This window comes from Pan paniscus, chromosome X, assembly GCF_029289425.2.
Source record: "Pan paniscus chromosome X, NHGRI_mPanPan1-v2.0_pri, whole genome shotgun sequence".
Lineage (NCBI taxonomy): Eukaryota > Metazoa > Chordata > Mammalia > Primates > Hominidae > Pan > Pan paniscus.
This window is the reverse complement of record NC_073272.2, coordinates 118,447,493-118,472,250: the sequence shown is the minus strand read 5'-3', so window position 1 is coordinate 118,472,250 and position 24,758 is coordinate 118,447,493. Positions and strand designations below refer to the sequence as shown.

The 24,758-nt window shown below is 41.8% G+C and overlaps 1 protein-coding gene across 1 annotated transcript in view; it reads left to right on the top strand.

Moving 5' to 3' along the window:
• KIAA1210 (KIAA1210 ortholog) overlaps positions 1 to 24,758 on the top strand; it is a 71,949-nt gene that overhangs the window by 39,935 nt on the left and 7,256 nt on the right. The window contains exons 5-11 of the mRNA XM_003812631.4: positions 1,447 to 1,573; positions 2,198 to 2,332; positions 5,520 to 5,675; positions 13,958 to 14,155; positions 16,553 to 16,660; positions 16,874 to 16,982; positions 20,894 to 24,094. Of these exons, the coding sequence (XP_003812679.1) occupies positions 1,447 to 1,573; positions 2,198 to 2,332; positions 5,520 to 5,675; positions 13,958 to 14,155; positions 16,553 to 16,660; positions 16,874 to 16,982; positions 20,894 to 24,094 (4,034 nt within the window). The remainder of the gene's footprint in view (positions 1 to 1,446; positions 1,574 to 2,197; positions 2,333 to 5,519; positions 5,676 to 13,957; positions 14,156 to 16,552; positions 16,661 to 16,873; positions 16,983 to 20,893; positions 24,095 to 24,758) is intronic.

The window sequence follows — 24,758 nt, the reverse complement described above, 5'->3', positions numbered from 1 at the left end:
GTGTATAGAAATACACTTGCATCCTTCAACTTTGATGAATTCATATCTTCTAGTCATTTTTAGTGTATTCATTAAGAGTTTTATATACAAAATTATGTCATCTGTGAATAGAGATAATTTCACTTCTTCCTTTCCATTCTGGATGGCATTAATTTCATTTTCTTACCTAATTTCCCGGTCTATAATCTCCCATACAGTGTCGAATAGAAATGATAAAAGCAGTCATCCTTGTCTTGTTCCTGATCTTAGGGGGAATATATCCAGCCTTCACCATGATATTAGCCGTGGTTTGTCACAGATATCTTCTATCAAGATTGAGTGCATTTAACATGGAAGGGTGTTGAATTTTACAAATGTTTTTTCTGCATCTATTGAAATGGTCATATAGTTTTTGTTTTTATTCTATTGATACAGTGTTTGGCATTCACTGATTTTCATACATTAAGCCAATCATTCCTTGTAAATCCTACTTTGTCATGGTATACAATTCTTTTTATATGCTGTTGGATTCAGTTCGTGAGTGTGTTATTGAGGATTTTTGCATCTATATTCATAAGAGATATTGGTCTGTAGTTTGCTCTTCCTGTGATGTCTTTGGTTGAAATTTTTTAAAGGTAAAATACATTACCACACTCCAAAAAGGAGTCTTTCATGTCTTTAGCCTTTCATTTGTTTTTATCTTTCTTCTGATTTTTCTTAACATGTAATTATCATCAACCTGGCACCATTCCCAATCAGAAGGTATTTTCATCTGGATTTAGAAAGCTTGGGGAAGGGAGGTGCAGGTGGTACATAGGATGACTTTGAAAATAGGATAGATATATTGTAGAGCTCTTGTGTGAAAGAGGAAAGGATCTGATGAATTAAAGCCTTGTGTATCTGTGAAGATCTTTGATATTTTTTAAAATCAAAACAAAATCACGAGAGAAATTTGGATGTGAAAGATCTTTTATAATTCTCACTGTAATAATAACAAAACTCATGGCCTTTCCTCCCATTCCCCGGAATTGCCACTATTGAATTATATACTTTAAATGGGCAAAATGTATGGCATGTAAACTATATCTCAGTAAGACTGTTATGTAAAAAGGATATGTGCTCATAATGTAAAAATTAAAATTATACAGAAGGACATGAAGTAGAAAATGAAAATTTCATTCCTGTCCCTAGTGCACCATTCCTCAGAGGGAACCACCTCTAACAATTTGTGGATATCCTTCTAGACTTTTTTCTTTGAATATGAACTATATATGTGTGTATATATTAAATGGGACCATACTATTATCTTTTTCACTTACTATCTCATGAGCCACTTTCTATGTCAGCACATATGCATCCCTGCTCTCCTTCTGAGGTATCTATGGTAGGCCATATTATGAATATACATTTGTCTTCAGTTCCCATGGCCCTTGGGTTGCTTTTACAAGACCTTTCCTTTCTGTCCAGGGCCAAGAGCAGCATGGGGAGCAAAGCCCTATCCCATGATAGCATCTTCATGTTGGGTCCTGAGCCTGAAAGATCAGCAAGTAAAATGTTTCCTTCTATGGATCCCCAGAGAGGCAGACCTCAGCAGGTAATAGTGGACTCGAGCATCAGTGTCTAATTGGACTACTTCTCTTCTGTTCCCTACTCTAACCCTGCCAAAATTAAAAGGAGTGGGAACTTGTTTCTGCTTCTCAGCTGATCCTACCCCCACAGGGCTGTTGTAAGCCTTGAGTGACAGAATGTATAAATATATAATGTGCCTATTACCTGGCACACAGTGTTGATTAGTATTGCCATATTCACTTCTTTTTTTTTTTTTTTTGAGACAGGTCTCACTCTTGTCACCTAGGCTGGAGTGCAGTGGCATGATCATGGCTCACTGCAGACTCAACTTCCCAGGCTCAGGTGATCCTCGCAGCTCAGCTTCCCGAGTAGCTGGGACTACAGGCCTGTAACGCCTGGATGATTTTTTGGTACTTTTTGTGGAGACAGGGTTTCACCATGTTGCCCAGGCTGGTCTCAAACTCCTGGGCCCAAGCAACCCTCCCGCCTTGGCCTCTCAAAGTGCTGGGATTACATGCGCGAGCCACCGTGCCTGGCCTATATTCACTTCTCTTAACACACCATAAGAATAATTATTTTGGCTGCGACATTCCACTGTTTATGTGCTGGCATACCAATCCTCAAGTTTTTTTCTCTCTCTCTTATACAGAGATCCCATATTTCCAGAACTCTGCCTAAACCTAGGAGTAAGGTTCCTGGAGTTGTGTCTGGAGCCATGTCAGGAGCTGTGCTTCAAAATGTGCCTACAAGTGCAGTCTGGGTTGCTGGCCCCAAGATCACTGAGGTAACAAAGTGGAATTGTTCAGAGCATGGGCAGCTGAGTCAGAAAGACAGATCTATGCTTGAATTCCTACTTTGCCACTTACTGGCTGTGTGACCCCTGGGCTAGTTGATTAACTTCTCTGGGCCTTCTTTTCCTCATCTACAGTGGGTATAATATTAACATCTACCTCAAAGGGTTGCTTGTGAGGATTGAATGAAGACTCAGAGAAGTTAAAGATATTGCTCAAGCCCACCCTGGTAGTAAATTGTAGACTTGGAAATCTGACCCAGGTGTATTAAACTCAAACCCCATGATCTTTCCATTACCCCAAGATGCTCAACTTCTTTATACCTGCCTGGACAGAAAGAAGGGTACACCTTAGCACCTACATAATGTAGCATGTATGTAGCATCTTGCCTCCAGCTAATCCTAAACTTATGGTAGGGATCCATTGCTCAGTCAGAGTATAGCTCTGATCCAGAAATGCTTCAGGGGGAGCTGAAGATATTGTCAAGGAGACAACCCTTAACAGCTGCCTTCCCCGTCTCAGCCTGTGGGTGGAATTATGCCCAAAGGTCCCTGTGTAAGTGGGAAGAGAACAAGGAGGAGACCCTTCTCCACTGGAGAGATGATTATTTTCCATTTGGCAAGAGGTAAGTGGGGCTTATTTCTGACATGTCTGTTAAGACCCCACATCTCTCACTCTGGTTTCCTTTCTTCTGGATCCATTAGCTATAGAGGAGAAAACACTGAGATAGACACTAATGGTGTTGACCCTAAAGTTGTTAAGCAGCCCCTAGGGTCAGAAGACTATTTCCCTCTTGTACTACAGCAGGAAAAGTCACTTCCATGAACTATTCAATCTTCAGTTTTAAACATCAACACTAGCTTTCACTCACCTCCATAGTTACACTCCCTGCAGCCTCATGACCATGACCAAGTGGCACAGGGTTCTCACATTCAGAAAGAGGAAACTGGTTTCTTGGACTCCTCCTTCTTTCCCCTCCTCTCTAAGTCCCAGCAACAGAGAGACTCATATAGCAGAGATATTCCATTTTTTTAAAAAAATTATTTTTTGTGAAAATTAAAGGAAAATATTCTAGGGGCATTACTTCTCACAAGGAAGTGGTTGGGCAAGGCCACAATAGCCTAAAGGCAAGCTTTCTTAAATGTTTGGCTTGGGCCTATACCTCACACTTTTGGCCTGATCCCTTAGTTGATACCCTGGAAAACAAGGCTGAAGACAACATAGGGTATTAATAGGACCTAAGTTATCAACAACCAACCTGACCTTTGCATGGGAAATTTCCCTTAAGTACCAAAATGACAACCCCAATGGAAGGATGGTTGATAGCATTAAGTCAAGGGTCCTGACACCCAGTGCTACATAAAAGCTGGGGCAAGCGTGAAATTGGCCAGTGGGGTCAATTCCCTTGAAGGGGCAGGATTCTAATGGATTAAGTGACATTCAGAACAACGAGGAGATTGTTAAAGAAGAAATCCAGGTATACAGTTATGTCAGAAATACTGACACTCAGCCAATTTTATTTCCTGCCAGATTTTCACCTGATGTCCTATCTGAAGTGTTAGGAATGTGGATGCCTACATTACTCTCCAAGACATTTTCTGTTCCCTTTATTTGAGCACAAATAGTTAAAAAGATACAATGGCAGATTATTAGCATCTTGCTGTTGTTGAATCAAATTGAATTTAGTCATTTAAGAAACTGAGACTTCAAAACAGTTTTTCTTACTGCTCACGGGCTTGACTGTCCCTCAGCCCTTCTTAAGGAAGCAGGCACACCACATGTTCTGGTTGTTGCCTTTAAACGTCTTGAACTTGGGCTTCAGTATGAGCTCTCCCTTTTCTGGCTCTTATAATTAGGAGACACGAGTTCACAGTGATCAAGAACAAGGGCTATCAAGCTGGACAGACCTTTCAAATGCTTGCTCTGCCACTGAAAGAATTAGGGCAGGTTACATCATCTCTCAAATTTTGTTTTCCCCATCCGTAAAATGGAGCCCACAATAGCAAATGCTTCAAAGAATTGTTGTGAGGCTTCAGTGAGATGTATCTATGGAGAGCACTCTCTGCTTAGCACATTGTAAGCTCTTAGTAAAAGTTAGTTGTCATTATTGTAATTATTATTATTAAAGCTGGGCTTGGAATTGGTTGATATGGCCTCTCCCCAAGAGCTCCCAATGGGGCCTGGTAGTAATAAGGAAGCACTGGAGACACTGGCCAGGAGCACCCCAGGAGCATAACCTTTGTAAGCTTCGCTGTGGTTCCTTCTTTGGCTACATTGTCTGAAGGCTATCTGCCCTGAGCTGAGCAGAGTCTACAACAGAAGCAAGTATGTCAGCTTCATGACCGCAAGAATTTGTTTTGTTTATTGTTGTAGGCCCATTTCCTGGAATGGGGTGTAATGCATTGTAGATGCTTAGCCAGTATTTGTTAAAGATAAAAAGCAGGGATTCTGACCCACATCAAGAGGACCATGGCAGGGACCAGTGCCTCAAAGTCAAGTGTACCATTTTCTTCAAAATGGAATCAACTAAATTGTCTGCTGAATCCCAAGGAAAGCCCAAATGATAAATTTTTGTCCCTTTAGGAAACCATTCCATAGATTTTCTTTAAAATCTATAGATTTTTAAATTCTGTAGATTTTCTTTAAAATCCCAGAAAATCATTATTGACATGATTAAGATAAGCAACTAACACAGTCAAGATTCAATCCAAATAATTCCTTGAATAATAGGAGCAAAGAGTGCAGTTTGGATGCCAATTCCAGGTCATAACTCAAAGACTCGCCTCTATGAGAACCGGACTTCCAAAGTCAAATTCAGACATTAAAACAAAGATCAGAACTAAATGAGATTTGTATTTAACATCAGTAAGGAGATAACATCAGGATTCTGATCTTGCACGAACAAGCAATTTGATGTTTCTGTCTTTGTTTGGGGATTGGCAAAAGTGTGCAGCACCCCAGAGGGGAAATCAAGGCTAGTAGTCTTTGGTTTGAGTAGGTACTAGGAATGAAGACGGGGAGGTAGGAAATTCTTCCCTGGGCTTATTTTTTTCACTTTGGATTCTTAGTCCTTCAATCAACTTTGGATTCCTTACTCTTATTAAAGAATAAGAGAAAACCACTAATTTGAGGAAGAGAGCACAGGTTTTAAATTGTTCCTTCTATTCTCCCTCTTGACAGAACCCACCATCACGCCGACGCCGACTCAGCATCATCCCACCTGTTATCCAACCTGAAATAATTTCTAAGAACTTGGTAGAAATCTCTCTCGATCATGAGTCACCTAAGAATCCACAAAAGAAGGCTTTACCACATAAGAGTTTGACAGCGACTCAGGTGAGTATATATTAAGGGACAGGTTGAGGGGCCTCACAGATCAGAGGCATAACTTCTTCTTGTATCATCTATTCTCCCGCTGGAGCTCAACACTAGGGGGATGATTGGGGAAGGACCTGACATTCTTGGCTTTTGATTTGCATGGTGGTTTTCCATCCAATTCTACAAACCAAATAATCACCATTTTAATGTATAAGCAAGGGAAGATAGTATTTTCGAAAAAATAATAGTTTGCAGATGTTTTGAGTTATTTCATGAAGATAAAAATACAGACTTTTACTGAAGCATAGACTCTACACTTAGAAATCCAAAAAATATCAGAGGTTAGGACATATAGTATTATTTGATAGACACATATCCATGTGAAAAATCAGTTGACACGTGAGAGGGCGATGTGTCTATTTCATATGTCTAGGTTTGTCAACCAGATAATATCAATCAGCGTATAGTAGTGTGTGCTCATGTCAACACTTCCATTCTCAAACTAATGTGTGTTTAATTGAATTGGTTGTTGGTGAACTTGAAAAGGCTCTGAGAGTGAGGTAGAGTTTAGAATGATTAACCTTTGGAAATAAAAAGTAAACAGAAACCTAATTTATAGGGAAGAGAATTGGCCAGTCAGAACAAAACTCTATTTTGATGTTAAAAGATCCTATGAAGTGAAGCAGCCCTCAGTTAGATATGTCAACAAAGAAATTAGGTTAAAACCAAAGTTAAAGCACAGACTGGTAGTAGGTGGATGGATGCTTATTGTTTTATGGATCTGGGCTATGACTACAAGTATTTTCTGCAGAATGCCACTTAATCAGATGAATTGGGATGTATAATCTGAACTAGTGGAAGGATTGAATTAGATAACATTTTTTATTGTAGTAAAATACAGATCACATAAAATTTACCATTTTAACCATTTTAAAGTATACAATTCAGTGACAGTACATACATTCACAATGTTGTACAATCATCACCACTATCAACGTCCAGAACCTGTTTGGTTCTCCAAAATGGAAACCCCGTTCCTATTAAGCAGTCATTCACCATTCGTATCTCCCATCAGCCCCTGACAACAACTATTCTGCTTTCTATCTCTGTACTTGCCTACTCTGGATATTTCACGTAAATGGAATCATACAATATGTGGCTTTTGTGCCGGCTTCTTTCACTTAGCATAATGTGTTTGAGGTTCATCCATGTCGTGACATTTATCAGTACTTCATTTCTATTTATGACTAAATAATACTTCATTATATGGATGTACCACATTTTGTTTAGCCATTCATCCATTGATAGACACTTGTGTCCTATCTACCTTTTGGTTATTGTGTATAGTGCTATTATGAACATTCTTGGACAAATTTTTGTTTGAACACCTGTTTTCAATTCTTTTGGGTATATACCTAGGAGTGGAATTGCTGGGTCATGTGGTAACTCTATGTTTAAGTTTTTGAGGAACTACCAAACTGTTTTCCCCAACAGCAGTACCACTTTACATTACATCCCCACTAGCAATGTATGAGGGTTCCAATCTCTCCACATCCTGGCTAACACTTGTTAGGTTCCTGTTTTAAAAAAATTATAGTCATGCTAGTGGGTGTGAAATAGTATCTCATTGTGGTTTTGATTTGCATTTCTCTAGTAAATAATGATGTTAAGTATCTTTTCATGTGCTTGTTAGCCATTTGTGTATCTTCTTTGGAGAAATATCTATTTCTCCTTTGCCCATTTGTTAATTGGGTTATTTATCTTTTTGTTGTTGAGTTTGTAAACCAGAAAAGTACCTAAGACAGGTCAGAAACAATTTGGAAATTTTATTTTGCCATGGTTAAGGATGTGCACCTGGGAGGCAGGTCTGTGCCTTTCTCCAAAGATAATTTTGAGGGCTTCAATGTCTAAAGGGGGAAAAGGCGGATATTGGGGAAAGATGACCACATTTTTTAAAGGTGTGGGAAGATAAGAGACAAATGGTTGCATTTTTTTGAGTCTTTGATCAGCCTTTCACTGAATACACAATTTACATGTGAGAGGGGGTAGAGGAATAGTCACTTATGCCTTCATCTTCCTCAGTGAATCTGCATTTTTACATCAGAAGAAGCAATCAAATATGCATTTGTCTCAGGTGAGCAGAGGGATGAGTTTGAGTTTTGTCCTTTGTCCCACACCTGTGAAGATAAGCTATCAATATACATTGTCAGGGTAAAATTCTTACAGCTTAAAGTTTGGGCTGATTAAATTCCCTGGCCTCAGTCACATTGCAGGATAAATGCTGGTATTTAACATTTGGGGGTTAAGTTATTCCACTGAATTGGCTAATAAAGAGTTAATTTTGAGTGCTACAAGTATGCCTCTTTTTATAATATCTCATGCTTTACCTGGATGGCTTACACCATAATTCCCCAGCATTGTATACAAATAAGTCTCCGAAGCCCAGAGCCATCTTTTTTTTTTTTTTAAAGCAATCTTCTGCTGCATATGCCTGTAGTCCCAGATACTCGGGAGGCTGAGGCAGGAGGATCACTTGAGGTTAGGAACTCCAGGCTGTAGTGCACTATGATCATGCCTGTGTGTAGCCACTGTACTTCCACCTGGGCAATGTAGTGAGACTCTGTCTCTAAAATGAAATAAAATTTTAGTTTTAAAATCCGCTAATACATCAAAGGAGAACATAATGCTCCCTCCCATGATTGTATACAAATTTACAACTTTCAAAGTGACTTTCCTTATATAGTTACATTTGATTCTCTCAATAACTCTGTAAAGCAGATAGGAAAGATTCTCATTATAGATGAAAAAAAATTGAGGTTCAGAGAGGTGAAGTGACTTGGCCAAGGCCACAGAGCCAATCAAAGATAGAGCTGGGGCTTGATCCCAGGACTCCTAACCAAATCCATAGCATTTTTCACTGAACTATGTGGCTTCTAGCAGTCCTCTTTTTATAACCAATGCCCAGCAATAGCAACGACAGCTAACATTTATCAAGACTTTCTTATGTAACGGGCACTGTGTTAAACACTTTCCTTGTATAATTTTATTTAATCTTTACAACAACAAACCAAAGTATGTATTATGATTATTCCCATTTTACAGACATGAAAACTGAGGCTCAAAAGGGCTAGGGAACTTGCTCAAGGTCAGACATCCTGGTATAGCTAGGATGTCATATTCAGGCCTATTTGGTTTCAAAGTCCATGTTCTTATTCTCTATACTAGTTAAGAAATTGAAGAGATTGTGATAGAAGGGGGCTGCAGGGAATACCAGAAATTCCATCTCTAAGAACTTTCAAGTTGGCAAAAATATTGACCACAACAGCTTTTAAGTAACATAGATTTTGAATGAAGCAGCAGCTGTGCAGGAACTCTCAGGAATGGGCACAGAAGCCACTTTGCCACACCCAGGGAATTAAAATCCCTACAGACATTATTGGGTCTCACACTCTGTGCCAGTACCTCTTGGTGCAGAAGTCTCCCACCAAGAACCACATTTCCCACCAAGAGTCGCTTCTTCTTGTGGAGATAGACACATGCTTTTAGCTTTTGACTCACATAGAACCCAACTCTCCAACATCCCAGTGTCAGTTTCAGAATGTATTTTTTCTCAGAGTGGCAGCTTTATGGGCCAAATGCTTGATGAAATCTGGGCCTAGACAGCCACCTGGTAATCCCCTTATTTAAGACATTACAATCAGAGCTTTCCTTTGTTCCAAGAAGACAGTCAACCTTCTCTCTATCCCTGCTCAAAAGGGGAAAACCCTAGCATCATACAACAGAAAAAGAAATCATTAAAAAGGACTACCAAAATGTGCATTATTGACTAAACTCCTTTGCACTGGGTCTAGAAACTTGACAGAAGGGAAAAAAGAAGTGAAAATGTGTTATTATTTTCCAAAGAGCAGCCCTTATCCCAGCTAACAGCAAAAGAGTGTCCAGCTCTCTACTAACCAGTGCTGAAGAATCCTTTCCCCTGGCCCAAGGTCCAACCCAGGTTCCTTCTCTAAGAAGATTCTGGATTAGTAGGTACCAGGCCGGGCACATCTCCCAGATGTTGAGGCACAAGGAGCCCATTTAATTCCAGATATTAATCTGAAGATATCTGTGCTAAACTCTCTCTAAAACACAGGAGAAGAAATGAAAACATCTCAGCTGTACTTAATAATATACATAATGGACCAAATGTTCTCCTTTATAAGTGGGAGCTAAATAATGTGTACACGGTGGACATAGAGTGTGGAAAATAAACATTGGAGATTTGGAAGAGTGGGAGTGAGGGAGGAGGGTGAGGGATGACAAATTACTTAATGAGTACAACGTATATTATTTGGGTGATGGTTACAGTAAAAATAAAAGCTCAGACTTCACCTCTATGTGATATATCCGATATATCCATGTAATAAGCTACGCTTCTACCCCTTAGATTTATACGAACGAAAAAATAATATGCAGATTGGGTTCAGACAGGGTATGTTGGCTGTCAGAGTGCGTGGAAGGAGAAGTAGGGTTGGAGGGGAGTGAGGATGGAAAAGTAGAGAAAGGTGTCCCACTTTCTCCACTCGTTTTTCTTTCAGAATTCTGCCAGGAAGGGATTCTATTTGCTTTTCTTGGGCAACTCATAAAATCCTGTGGTTGGCTTCTGTGGTAGCTTTTTTTTTTTTTTTTTAAAGACAGTCTTGCTCTGTTGCCCAGGCTGGAGTGCAGTGGCACAATTTCGGCTCACTGCAACCTCCACCTCCCGGGTTCAAGCAACTCTCCTGCCTCAGTCCCCCAAGTAGCTGGGACTACAGGTGTGCACCACCATGCCCGGCTATTTTTGTGTGTGTGTGTGTTTTTAGTAGAGACGGGGTTTCACCGTGTTAGCCATGATGGTCTCGATCTCCTGACCTCGCGATCTGCTAGGATTACAGGCGTGAGCCACCATGCCTGGCCTGTGGTAACTCTTCTAAGTTGCTGCTAACCAATAGGACTGAGGGAAAGAGGACCTAAGAAAGCCTAAGAAGGAGCCACACTTCCCAAAAGGAATCCATATATTTCTGACTCCTGTTCTAAGGCAACTGATGGGATTATTCCTGAACTTGCTGTACTCATATTTGAAAATGGGAGCCGTTCTCTTCATGCTAGAGGACTAGGCATTGGTTCTCAACTTTGGCTCCTGGAAGACTCATTTGGAAACCCTGTTAAAGCTATTCTAAAGCCTTTCCCCTGATCTTCTTACTCATTAGGTCTTGATATGTCCCCGAAATGTGCTTTTTCAACACTCATTCCAGGTGATTTTGGTGCTGGGGGATTCCAGACCATACATTGAGAAATACTGTGTAGAGTTCCAGAGAGTGTATAGTTTATTTAATTCACTGGTGAGTTAAGGGAAGTCATAACATATACATATAATCTATACCCACATAACATACTCTAAACCTAACAACAGAGATCCTGTTAAGACTGTTTTAAATCATATGTCTGAGCTTGAGCTCCATAGTCAGATGAGGAGAATGCTTGATCGTTTTGCTCTTTAATTTTTAGCCCCGGTTTGAGAATGGATGTGGGTCTGTGTTTAGACTGATGTCTATAGATTCCTTAGTGAGAGTCAAGCTAACACAGGGAGATCAGTGGCTGTTATTAAGTTTGATGGACTCTTGGCTTCGGCTGTGATTGGAAACAGATAAACTCTGTCCTGCACATACCCAATCTAGAAATTGCCAGATTTTTGCTGAGCCTGATTTTTCTGTTACGCTATAGAATGAGTTTCACTAAAGTAAATTAAGTATCTTTAGTGTTTATACCACAAGGTTTGGGATGCCAACTGAATTGAAAGTTCTTTATATTTATTAAATATGTACTTACTTGCCATGTGGGCATCATAAGTTGGCTTTCATGCAAAGCAAGTTGTACGGTGTTCTTTTAGGGTTTCCAGATTCATAGAGCTCCTTGTTTTTCTCCTTCTACCTTTGGCTGGAGCTAGTGAGGCCTCAGAAAGAATAACTAAAATAATACAGAGAACAGAGGAGCTTGCTCTGATGACATCTCAGAAAGGCAACTTCTGGTGGAAGCCTTTAACGTAATCAAGTCACCAGTTCAAAAAACATGTTTTGAGCAACTACCATGTAGTGCTTGTGCAACTACTACAAGCACAGTTGGAGGTACTGTATCCCCAATACAGTAGTACATAGAACAGATAAAAACCCTTCTTCATGGAATTTATATTGTAATGGGGGACATGGACAATAAGCAAGCTAAATAAGGAAAACATATTGTATGTCAGACAGTGAGAACAGTGACAGGGAGAAAAACAATGTAAGGAAGGGGATATGAAGTGGCTCAAACATTTTAAATAGATTGGCCAGGGAAGACATCACTGAAAAGGTGCCTTTTTTTTTTTTTTTTGACGGAGTCTCTCGCTTTGTCGCCCAGGCTGGAGTGCAGTGGGGTGATCTCAGCTCACTGAAACCTCCGCCTCCCAGGTTGAAGTGATTCTCCTGCCTCAGCCTCCCAAGTAGCTGGGATTACAGGCATCTGCCACCACACCCGGCTAAGTTTTGTATTTTTTGTAGAGACAGAGTTTCATCATGTTGGCCAAGCTGGCCTCAAACTCCTGACCTCAGTTGATCTGCGTACCTCAGCCTCCCAAAGTGCTGAGATTACAGGCGTGAGCCCACCACACCAGGCCATGAAAAGGTGGCTTTTGAATCAAAACCTGAAAAAAGTAGGGGAGCTAGCCACATGGACATGGGGGAAGAGCATGCCTAGCAGAGGGAACAGCAGGCACAATGGCCCCAAGGGGAGAGCATGCCTGAAGTGCTTGAAGAACAGCAGACCAGCAGTGTGTCTGGAGCAGGAAATGGCTGGTAATGTGGTCAGGGATAAAAGGAAGACAGATCATGTGAGGTTAGTGGGAGCATAGATGTTATCCTCCAGCCCCAAAAGACCAGAACTATGACACCACTCTGAGGTATGAAAGATGTTCAGAACAATAAAAGAAGAGCTTTTACTCTATACACTGATATCAAATTTATATTTCCAGTAGATAACATAATCTAACTAGATGATATCAGGAAGAAGCAGTATATAAATTCATAGATGAAAGTTGCACAAAGAAGTAAAGGAAATCTTGGGATCAATCCTACTTTTGTGTGATTGATCCCACAAAAGTCAACTGTACTATTTCTCTGTCTTCTCCCTGAATCCAAAACAGAATGGTCTGCAGGATTTGTCATCAGCCTGACCCATTAGCACTGTGTTAAGTCCCCATGCACTGGAATGACAGTGCCATCTTCATAACCAAGATAGTAGCTAAGGTTATCACTGCATCAACATACAATGGTGGTGGGAACCATGAAGGCATGTGAAAGCTGCAAGTACCAAGGGGATCCCTGGCACTGTGCAAAACTAGCCTGAAGAGAACTTAGTGGGTAAACACAATGGGAGATTCTGTCTACTTGCTAAATTATAATATATGGTTTGCTACTAGTATCTAGCAGAGACAGTTTATCAGCTGATCTTCAAAGGGCCTTCTGCTAACAGAAATCGAAATCTTCTTAGGAATGGAAAGAGCTCTGGGGAGGCTCTTTGAGGTATGGAAAATGCTATGTCCAGAAGCCCAGAGGAGACTATTTTGAAGATCCTACAGAGGAATTCAACTAGGTGTCCCAGAACCAAATAGTATGGAGATATGGAGGCCAGCCATAATGAGGACAGGGTTACAGGCTCCATCACTATCCCACTGGAGGTTAGAGCATTCAGTTCCTGAGGGTCCTCCCATCAGTCTTGCACCCATGAACTGTCAATATAAATAAAAGGTAGTGTGCTGTCTATGAAAATGCACCTTGCAGACAGGCCCTCTTCCAACCTGATTTTCCTGCCTCCACCCAACCCTCCAATATAGAAATCCCAGAGCTCTGCTGGGTTTCACTGATACCAATTGTTCCTCTCACCCCAGCCAGATGTCCTGTTGATAAGAAGGGGATCTAGGACAAGAGAACATGCAATCTCTCTGACTTTGCAAACTCAATTAAGTGGTTGTGTTCCCATCCCGAGGACAATGGGGTGCCCCTGAAAGCTTTCTAAGCAGAGGAGTAACCCAAACTTCTTCCTGTTTCTTGTTTTCATCTGCAAGGAAACCAGTAAAATTATGGAGCTTACCTCTAATGAATAAGCCCATTGACAGGAAATGTAGGAAAGGGGACAATAGTTCATGAAGGATTTCTTCTTTGGGAATTCTTCAGCCGGAAGAATATCCAACTTTTGAGACTAGTAACATCATACGGGTTGACTCGTCTATTTTCTCCCACCTTCCCCAGAGCTTCTCTGAGTTATCATCTGGACCTGATTGCTCACAGTCCTTGACTGCATTTGCCACACTTGCCTCTACCAGCAGCACCCAGCTGCCCATTGGTTTCAGCACCCCAGCCACCACCCAGGGCTGTTTGGATTCTTCAGCTGCTCGCCACAAAATGACTTTAAATCCCCGCAAACAAAAGAAGAACCTTCAAGTGATTGTAAGTCCTTCAAGAGACATGGCACTAAACTCCTGTATAAGAAAAGATGAGTTCCAACCTTTGCAAACTACTACTAGGGAAATAGTATGGTGTAGGAGACTGATGCCCTAAGTAAGCTTGGCAAGGTCAAGGGTGCTGTCCTAAGCTTGACACCCCCAGAGGGGTGAGCAAGCTTGCATCTACTGGGTGTGGTTTCCTATCCATGTGGAGCTTATATTAGAAGGGACTAAAAGGAAGCAGAAACAGTGAATGATTTAAACCCCCATAAACTGCTTATTGGGTTAACATCTGGGAGTTCACTCAGCCCTATTTGTAGAGAATATTCAACCCTAGCCCAGATCAGGATTCTTTCAGTTATTAATCAGATGAGACCCATGAGTCACAAATTGCAGCACTATTCCACTTATTTGGAGATCAAGCTTTCAGCAACCCTAAACATCCAGAACTTAGTTGTTAACCCATCCAAAGATCTCCAAATAGATGCCACATGACTTTCCAGGAAGCAGACCTACTGTGTTAAAAACATGGCCACAGATTAGACTCAGACCTGACAGCAAAGAGAAGTGACAGCTGGTAGCAGACAGAATGACAGAAACAATCTGGGGCCATTTAATATAGGGGCTCAAGAACCTTGCCCACCTCAATATGTCCTTCAGGGCCACACTGTATCATAGTCCAATGTAATAGATAATTTTATTATTTGTCCAAGTCATCTAGAAAAAGTAGATTATTTTCCGTGATCCCTGTTTAAAAAGATAGAGAAATAATGCTTTTGGAAAAGGCTTTTAGTAAAAGTTAAGGATTAGGGCTGAGTGCAATGGTTCATGCCTGTAATCCCAGCACTTTGGGAGGCCAAGGCGGGCGGATCACCTGAGGTCAGGAGTGTGAGACCAGCCTGACCAACATGCAGAAACCCCGTCTCTACTAAAAATACAAAATTAACCAGGTGTGGTAGCGCATCCCTGTAATCCCAGCTACTCTGGAGGCTGAGGCAGGAGAATCGCTTGAACCCGGGAGGTGGAGGTTGTGGTGAGCCGAGATTGTGTCATTGCACTATAGCCTGGACAAGAGCAAAACTCCGTTTAAAAAAAAAAAGTTAAAAAATGTTAGTGTTTAGTGTTTAAAACGATGTGTCAGTTGTCTATAAAACTCACTTTGATCAAAAACTGAATTCGCCCGTGATTCTAGGCTGAAAGGAAGAGACTGTAAATCAGAGGTGAAGTGACTAAAAGATTGTACAGTACAAACATTTTACAGAGAAGGGCATTAAAGCACAAATAATTTCAGATACTTACCCAAAGTCAAACACCCAGGTGGTAGCAGAGCTAGGGCCAGAATCCAGTCTTCTGACTTCCAGCTCAGCACTTTTTTCATCCCACCATCTTGCCTCTAGCTTAGGCATCTCAATTTCACTTTAGGTTTTAGACAAAATACGAGTTGAAAGAACAGGTGGAGGAGCAGGGCGGCAGAGGGAAGCCCTCTGGTGGCCTTGAGAGTACCTTGTTAGTTTGGTGTCAAAGAAGTGGTGACCAATTACTAGGTGCCAAACCCTATACATGCATTATCCCCTGAATACCTCACCACAAACCTGGGAGATGGGGAAGGTTGGCTGAGGGAAGCAGTATGACCCTTCTAACTTTCTTCTTTCTGTATAGCCTAGTTGAGAAAAAGCCTGGGCATTACCCTCTGAGAAGGCCAGAGCATCCACTTCTTCCCTGTGACTCTCTCCCTGACATGTGGATGAATATAAAAAAGATCCAGGATCATTTATGACACAGGGACTACTACCACTTTCTCCCTGCTCTGTAATTTCTTAGATCTACAAGTCCCACAGGAGGTTTCTCCTGGTCCCTTATTTATTGATGTAGACACAGTGATTCAGAGAATAACTTGCCCAAGGTCACGCAGCAAGTAAATGATGAAGAGATTTTGAATCCAGGCCAATCTGACCACGTTTACTCAAAAATAAATTATTATGAGCTGTGTCTGTTTGCACAGGCACTTTGAGTGGGAGTGTAAAGAGTTACATGTTTGTCTTTACATGCATGCCATAAAGGCTTACACTAAGCAAATTCCGGACACTGTTCAATGCAGTGCTATGCTGACATTTCCAGAGCTGTATTGTAATTATCAGAAAACCTTATTTATACTAAACCAACTTCAGCCCATCCAGTGTAAGGGCTGAACCTTTCAGCTTTTTCTCCTTTCCCTCCCAACAAAACCCCAATTCTTTTTCTTCTTTTGATCTGGAAAGAGATAATTCATGCTTTCATTACATTCCCTGAAAAGAAGCCAAAAAGGATTTGAATTTGACTCACAGGTCTGGTGAAGCAAATCGGAGAATCCCAATATGGCCGAGGGCATGATTGTTGTCAGGCCCAATGACCCCGTTTTCAGATTCGTGGCCTTCCAGTGTGGTTCAGTCATTTCCAGGGTATTTTAGAGGGATCCCTGCAGTGTGTCACTCAGACATTAGAAACTCCAAACCTGGATGAACCACTTCCAGTAGGTAAAATGATCCCCAAGGATCTCTTGGTGGAAACAATTCCATTAAGAAATCCCTGGAAATATCTCCATTGAAATAACGTCCATCTTTAAAGGTACTGTTACGTGCCCAGCATCAAGAACTTTTTTCCTGATGCTTTTTCTTTGGCAACCATGCAGGCGTGGTTGGAAAGCACTTCAGTAGGATTCAAGCTCTTTCTTTTCCTGTTTCAGGTGGAACCAAAGGAGGAGGAGCCAAACCTTCCATTGGTTTCTGAAGAAGAAAAGAGCATAACCAAACCAAAAGAAATCAACGAAAAGAAGCTGGGAATGGACAGTGCAGGTTAGCATATCTTCACCCTCACCCAGAAACATGTATGACAGACTTCATTGCACAGTGCTATGTTGATAGGAGCTATACCCAAGAACTACCCAAGACTGCTGCCCTTGGTCTTCAGAGAGCTTTCAATTTTATATGCAGAAAATGTTGTCCAGGCTTCTCCATCTAAACTGCCAAAGTAATACAATTGCCACTTGTGTGGGGTTCAGGTAAAGGATCATACCTGGATTCTTATTTTATGTAAATGAATTTCCAACAAGAGAGGTGTTTTGTTTGTGAATTTGTTTCATCCTCTCCGAGGCTAACGTACATGCTGAGTTCCTCAGTGAGCCCAGATATGAGAGGACAGCCACTGATTTCCCCTTCAGCATTCTTCCTCAGCAGCAGAACCAGAAAGGAATAACAGAATTGGCCAAAAAATCATTTTTTTAAAGTTGCCTTTCTCTTCCTGTAGAGAGAAAATGTCTGTGTTAATAATGATACTATTGCCCACATCCTTGGACAAAGAGGGTTTATGCAGCTGCAGACAGATGTCCTTGGCAGCCAACACCTATCAAATCCCCAAACAACAAATATCACCAGAGTGAAAATCTCTCTGTGTGTTTATGTGGGTGCATATGTGGATGTTGGCTCCAGTTGATGGCAAGCTGATTTCTAGTAGTATTTGATAAAAAAATTCCAGTTCCTCAAATTAAGTTGAACAGTTATGTTACGTTTTTGCCACAAAGGATTTCACATGTGGGTTCAAAGACAGGACATTCCTAAACACGTTTTCCCATGAATACTAAGAAAACCACAAAACCCTCCAGAAAAAAAAAAGAAAAAGGAAGATTAAATGAGTACTCTTTTGTCTTTTTGAGCTTTATTTTTATTTATTTATTTATTTATTTAAGACAGAGTCTCACTCTGTCACCCAGGCTGGAGTGCAGTGGCGTGATCTCGGCTCACTGCAACCTCCACCTCCCTAGTTCAAGCAATTCTCCTGCCTCAGCCTCTCTAGTAGCTGGGACTACAGGCGCCCGCCGCCACGCTTGGCTAATTTTTTGTATTTTTAGTAGAGAGGGGGTTTCACCGTGTTAGCCAGGATGATCTCGATCTCCTGACCTTGTGATCTGCCCACCTTGGCCTCCCAAAGTGCTGGGATTGCAGGCGTGAGCCACTGCACCCAGCCTTTGAGCTTTATTTTTTAATAGTTGTCTCTTTTTACACACAGAGGATAGAACTGAGTCAGTATCCATGGTGGCAGATACTTTAGTTGATTTTCCATATCATGGAAGTGGTTTGGAGCATAGTCAGCTATTATCAGCGCTGTATGCTGGATATGAAACTACTGGATGGAGCTAAGGATGCAGCAGATAGTGAGGGAAGAAAGGCACAAGGGGCCCTTCCATCTGGGGATCAAAGTGAGTTCCTTAGAACTAGAAGAAAGGAGAGGAGTAATCTGTACAACTACTACCTTGTGCTTGACCTGAACCCTGTGGACCAATGCAATTCTTAAGGCATTCCAAGAATTTCTTTGCATGTGTATTACATATGATCGGTTTAAAAAAATGTTTTTATTTCAATAGCTTTAGGGGTACAAGTGGTTTTTGGTTACACAGATGAATTGTATAGTGGTGAAGTCTAGGATTTTAGTGCACCTGTCATTACAGTAATGTACATTGTACCCATTATGTAGTTTTTCATTCCTCACCCCCTCCTACCCTTCCCACTTTCTGAGTCTTCAGTGTCTAATATACCACTCTGTATGCCTTTGCATACCCATAGCTTAGCTCCCATTTATAAGGGAGAACATGTGGTATTTGGTTTTCGATTCCTGGGTTACTTCACTTAGAATATTGGCCTCCAGTTTCACCCAGGTTGCTACAAAAGACATTATTTCATTCTTTGTTATGCCTGAGTAGTATCACATTTTCTTTAGTTGATTTTCCATATCATGAAAGTGGTTTGGAGCACAGTCAGCTATTCTCAGCGCCGTATGCTGGGTATGAAACCCCTAGATGGAGCTAGGGATGCAGCAGATAGTGAGGGAAGAAAGGCAGCGAGGGACCCTTCCATCTGGGGATCAAAGTGAGTTCCTTAGAAAAGTACTAGAAGAAAGGAGAGGAGTAATCTGTACAACTACTAGCATGTGCTTGACATTTTCTTTATCTACTCATAGGTTGATGGGCACTTAGGTTGATTCCATATCCTTGCAATTGTGAATTGTGCTTCAATAAACATATGTGTGCAGGTGTCTTTTTGATATAATGACTTCTTTTCCTTTGGGTAGATACTCAGTAGTGGGATTGCTGGATTGAATCATAGATCTATTTTTAGTTCTTTGGGAAATTTCCATACTGTTTTCCACAGAGGTTGCACTAATTTACATTCCCAGCAGCGGTGTATAAGTATGCTCTTTTTATCACATTCATCCCAACATCTATTGTTTTTTGACTTTGTAATAATGGCCATTCTGGCTGAGGTAAGATGATATCGCGTTGTGTTTCAATTTGCATTTCCCTCGTGATTAGTGACATTGAGCATTTTTCATATGTTTGTTGTCCATTTGTATATCTTCTTTTGAGAATTGTTTATTCATGTCCTTTGCCCACTTTTTAATGGATTATTATAGTTTATTGTCACCTGGCTTCAGCTCTGGGTGCTTTCAGTTTTGAAGACTCTGTATGAGTTCCTTGGTTGCAGAGTATCTTTGTGTGATGGCTTTCTCAGATGCTGATTGTAGTAGTGATGTGCTGGGTGTGTGCGCAGGTTCACTGTCTCCTATGGGGAGTTTTCCATCTGGTTCACAGTGTAGGCTGCTGCCCATCACTTCTTTCAAAGGGTCTGTGGTTTCTTTCACTCTTTCTGTTAAGTTCCTGTGTTGCTTCTTGGAAAAAGCTCGCAGCATGAATATCTACATGCTATTTGTCTTTCCAAGTGGGAGAGACATGCTAACAATGCCTCCAATCTGCATCTTGGAAATAAAAACAACTAGGATTGTTTTAATGTAAGAGGGTAGAAAAAAAGAAGAAAAGGGGGCCATAATCTTGCCTCCCAGATAACTCCTATTGACCCCTTCTTAAAAAAAAAAAAGCAACATGGCCAAGCACGGTGGCTCATGCCTGTAATCCCAGCACTTTGGGAGGCCGAGGCAGGTGGATCACAAGGTCAGGAGTTCCAGACCAGCCTGACCAACATGGGGAAACCCCGTCTCTACTAAAAATACAAAAGTTATCTGGACGTGGTGGCATGTGTCTGTAATCCCAGCTACTCAGGAGGCTGAGGCAGGAGAATTGCTTGAACCCAGGAGTCAGAGGTTGCAGTGAGCCGAGATCACGCCACTGCAGCCTGGTATGATGTATGAATTCAAAGTGTGAAATTTGTCTTTGGGTAGAGTGTAAAATAGAACCATAATTAATTTTCAATTTAATTTTCAATTTCACTCCAGCCTGGGCGACAGAACGAGATTCCGTCTCAAAAAAAAAAAAAAAAAAAAAAAAGCAATACATGCACATGACATGAAATTTCAGGTAGTTCAGATAAATATTATGTAGAAAATAGAAATGCTAATTAGAAAGTAAAAAATTCAATTCCTCCTTCCCCAGTCAGTTTCCCCACAGGTAGTCATTGTTACAGGTTCAAAATTTGCCTTCTGATGTGTCTCACACTGAATGGTGGACCAGACTATTGGTAAAAAGGTGATAAGCCAACCCTGGAGTCAGTTTCTAGAACTAGGATTTCTCTTTGGCTTAAAAATGTCCAACTGCAGAAACCTAATAGTGACCATGTTGCCCTCTGTCTTCCAAATAGCTGCTTCCTCATACTAGGAAATTCAGTAGCAAATAGGTACCACTGGGCCAGGGCACAGTATTCTTATTTTAGGAAGTCAAAGTCACACATATTTCTCCTTTCCTTATTTCTGTTTGGTGCAGATTCCTCAAGCCAGAAACAGAACAACAAAACTGAGATGTATGATAAGAAGACAACAGACCAGGCTCCAAACACTGATGCTTCTCGGAGTCAGGGCTATCCAATGTCAGCAGCATATGGAAGAAGATGGAGAAGAAAAGGAGCAAGTGTTTCAGGATTGAGTGGGTGTGAATTCAAAGGAAGAAGCCTTAAACAATCCAGTGAAGGGTATGGCCTGGGCGATAGAGCTGGGTCTTCACCTACCAATAAGACTGCCAGGAATGTCCCTTTCTCACACTTGTCCTTAGAGAAGGACAACATGGAGCAGCCTACAACTTCACAACCAGAAACCACTACCCCTCAGGGGTTGCTTTCAGATAAAGATGACATGGGAAGGAGAAATGCTGGCATAGATTTCGGATCCAGAAAAGCATCAGCAGCACAGCCCATACCTGAAAACATGGACAATTCCATGGTTAGTGATCCACAACCATACCATGAAGATGCAGCTTCTGGAGCTGAGAAGACAGAAGCCAGAGCTTCTCTCTCACTGATGGTGGAAAGCCTTTCTACAACCCAAGAGGAGGCCATTCTCTCAGTAGCAGCAGAGGCTCAGGTGTTTATGAATCCTTCTCATATCCAGTTAGAAGATCAAGAAGCTTTCAGCTTTGATTTACAAAAGGCCCAATCCAAAATGGAGTCAGCCCAGGATGTTCAAACTATCTGCAAAGAAAAGCCTTCTGGAAATGTTCACCAGACCTTTACAGCAAGTGTTTTGGGTATGACAAGTACTACAGCCAAAGGAGATGTTTATGCCAAGACTCTGCCTCCCAGAAGCCTTTTTCAGTCCTCAAGGAAGCCTGATGCTGAAGAAGTCTCCTCAGATTCAGAGAATATTCCTGAGGAGGGGGATGGTTCTGAAGAACTGGCTCATGGTCACTCTTCCCAGTCCTTGGGGAAGTTTGAAGATGAACAAGAAGTCTTCTCAGAATCAAAAAGTTTTCTTGAGGACTTGAGCAGCTCTGAGGAGGAGCTGGACCTCAGATGCCTCTCCCAGGCTTTAGAGGAGCCTGAAGATGAAGAAGTCTTCACAGAATCAAGCAGTTATGTTGAAAAGTACAACACTTCTGATGATTGCAGCAGCTCAGAGGAAGACCTGCCTCTCAGACACCCTGCTCAGGCCTTGGGAAAGCCCAAAAACCAACAAGAAGTCTCCTCTGCTTCAAATAATACTCCTGAAGAGCAGAATGATTTTATGCAGCAGCTGCCTTCCAGATGCCCTTCTCAGCCCATTATGAATCCTACTGTTCAGCAACAAGTCCCCACCAGTTCAGTGGGCACTTCTATAAAACAGAGCGATTCCGTGGAGCCAATCCCTCCAAGACACCCTTTCCAGCCATGGGTGAACCCTAAAGTGGAGCAAGAAGTTTCCTCATCTCCAAAGAGCTTGGCTGTTGAAGAGAGCATTTCTATGAAGCCTCTGCCTCCTAAACTTCTTTGCCAGCCCTTGATGAATCCTAAAGTTCAACAAAACATGTTCTCAGGTTCAGAGGACATTGCTGTTGAGAGAGTCATTTCTGTGGAGCCACTACTCCCCAGATATTCTCCTCAGTCCTTGACAGATCCTCAAATCCGGCAAATCTCTGAAAGCACAGCTGTTGAGGAAGGCACTTATGTGGAACCGCTGCCTCCCAGATGCCTTTCCCAGCCCTCGGAGAGGCCTAAGTTCCTGGACTCAATGAGTACTTCTGCAGAATGGAGCAGTCCTGTGGCACCAACACCTTCCAAATACACTTCCCAGCCATGGGTGACCCCTAAATTTGAGGAACTGTATCAACTCTCTGCACATCCAGAAAGCACTACTGTTGAAGAGGATATTTCTAAGGAGCAGCTGCTTCCCAGACATCTTTCCCAGCTGACGGTGGGAAATAAAGTCCAGCAACTGTCCTCAAATTTCGAGCGGGCTGCTATTGAGGCAGACATTTCTGGGAGTCCATTGCCTCCCCAATATGCTACCCAGTTCTTAAAGAGGTCTAAAGTTCAGGAAATGACCTCACGACTAGAGAAAATGGCTGTTGAAGGCACTTCTAACAAATCACGGATTCCCAGGCGTCCGACCCAGTCATTCGTGAAATTTATGGCACAGCAAATCTTTTCAGAGAGCTCTGCTCTTAAGAGGGGCAGTGATGTGGCACCTCTGCCTCCCAATCTTCCTTCCAAATCTTTATCAAAGCCTGAAGTCAAGCACCAAGTTTTCTCAGATTCAGGGAGTGCTAATCCTAAGGGAGGCATTTCTTCAAAGATGCTACCTATGAAGCACCCTTTACAGTCCTTGGGGAGGCCTGAAGACCCACAGAAAGTTTTCTCTTATTCAGAGAGAGCTCCTGGGAAGTGCAGCAGTTTTAAAGAGCAGCTGTCTCCCAGGCAGCTTTCCCAGGCCTTGAGGAAACCTGAGTATGAGCAAAAAGTCTCCTCTGTTTCTGCCAGTTCTCCTAAAGAGTGGAGGAATTCTAAAAAGCAGCTGCCTCCCAAACATTCTTCCCAAGCCTCAGATAGGTCTAAATTCCAGCCACAGATGTCATCAAAGGGCCCAGTGAATGTACCTGTAAAGCAGAGCAGTGGTGAGAAGCACCTGCCTTCAAGTAGTCCTTTCCAGCAACAGGTTCATTCAAGTTCTGTGAATGCTGCTGCTAGGCGATCTGTTTTTGAGAGCAATTCTGACAACTGGTTCCTAGGAAGAGATGAAGCTTTTGCAATCAAAACCAAGAAATTCAGCCAAGGTTCCAAAAACCCCATAAAGAGCATTCCAGCCCCTGCTACCAAACCTGGGAAGTTCACCATTGCTCCTGTCAGGCAAACATCCACTTCTGGGGGCATTTACTCTAAGAAAGAAGATCTTGAGAGTGGTGATGGTAATAATAACCAGCATGCAAACCTATCCAATCAGGATGATGTTGAAAAGCTTTTTGGAGTTCGACTGAAAAGAGCCCCTCCCTCGCAGAAGTATAAGAGTGAGAAACAAGATAACTTCACCCAGCTTGCTTCAGTGCCCTCGGGCCCAATTTCATCCTCTGTAGGCAGGGGACATAAAATCAGAAGCACTTCCCAGGGGCTCCTGGATGCTGCAGGGAACCTCACCAAAATATCTTACGTTGCAGATAAGCAACAGAGCAGGCCCAAATCTGAAAGCATGGCCAAGAAGCAACCTGCTTGCAAGACCCCAGGTAAGGCTTTTATCTCTCCAGATGGCAAGCAGATATCAAGTGGAAACAACTGGAAAGCAAAGCCTTGAATGGGCATTAAAGTCTATTCTAGTCTTTTACTGAATTGTGGCTTTGATAGGGCTGGTTTATGAGTTTGGGAGCAAAATAGTGCCCCATTCTAGATTTAATAGATTTGGAGGTAGTTAATTTTGAGCCTTCCCTTTCCCAATGGGATCCCCCTCTGGACATCCATCTACATTCCATAGTAGACACATGACCATTTCCCAATTCCCTCTTCCTCACCCTCTGCACACCTTACATTTGGATGGAATTTTATGCTTTTCTCAAAATACTTTTACATGTATTAAGCCCCTCCCTAACACCATGTGGATTTTTAAAGCCAACTCATTCGTAGAGCACTATGTTCGGTCTCTCAGCCTGAAATCTTAATTTGCCATAAATGTCTCTTCGCTCATCTGAAATATCTAAGAATTTAGAGCTAGGCGATCTTTTGGGCACGAATGTCTCCCAAAACCTTTGGACCTTCACACTCCATCCTTGGAAAAATCTTTTATATTCCTGTAACCACACTTATGTAACCACACACTTGTGTGAGGGACTATGAAGTAACAAATACTCTAAGATTTTTCTAGGAGTTAGAGGAATGGCATCAATGGCCTGAGCC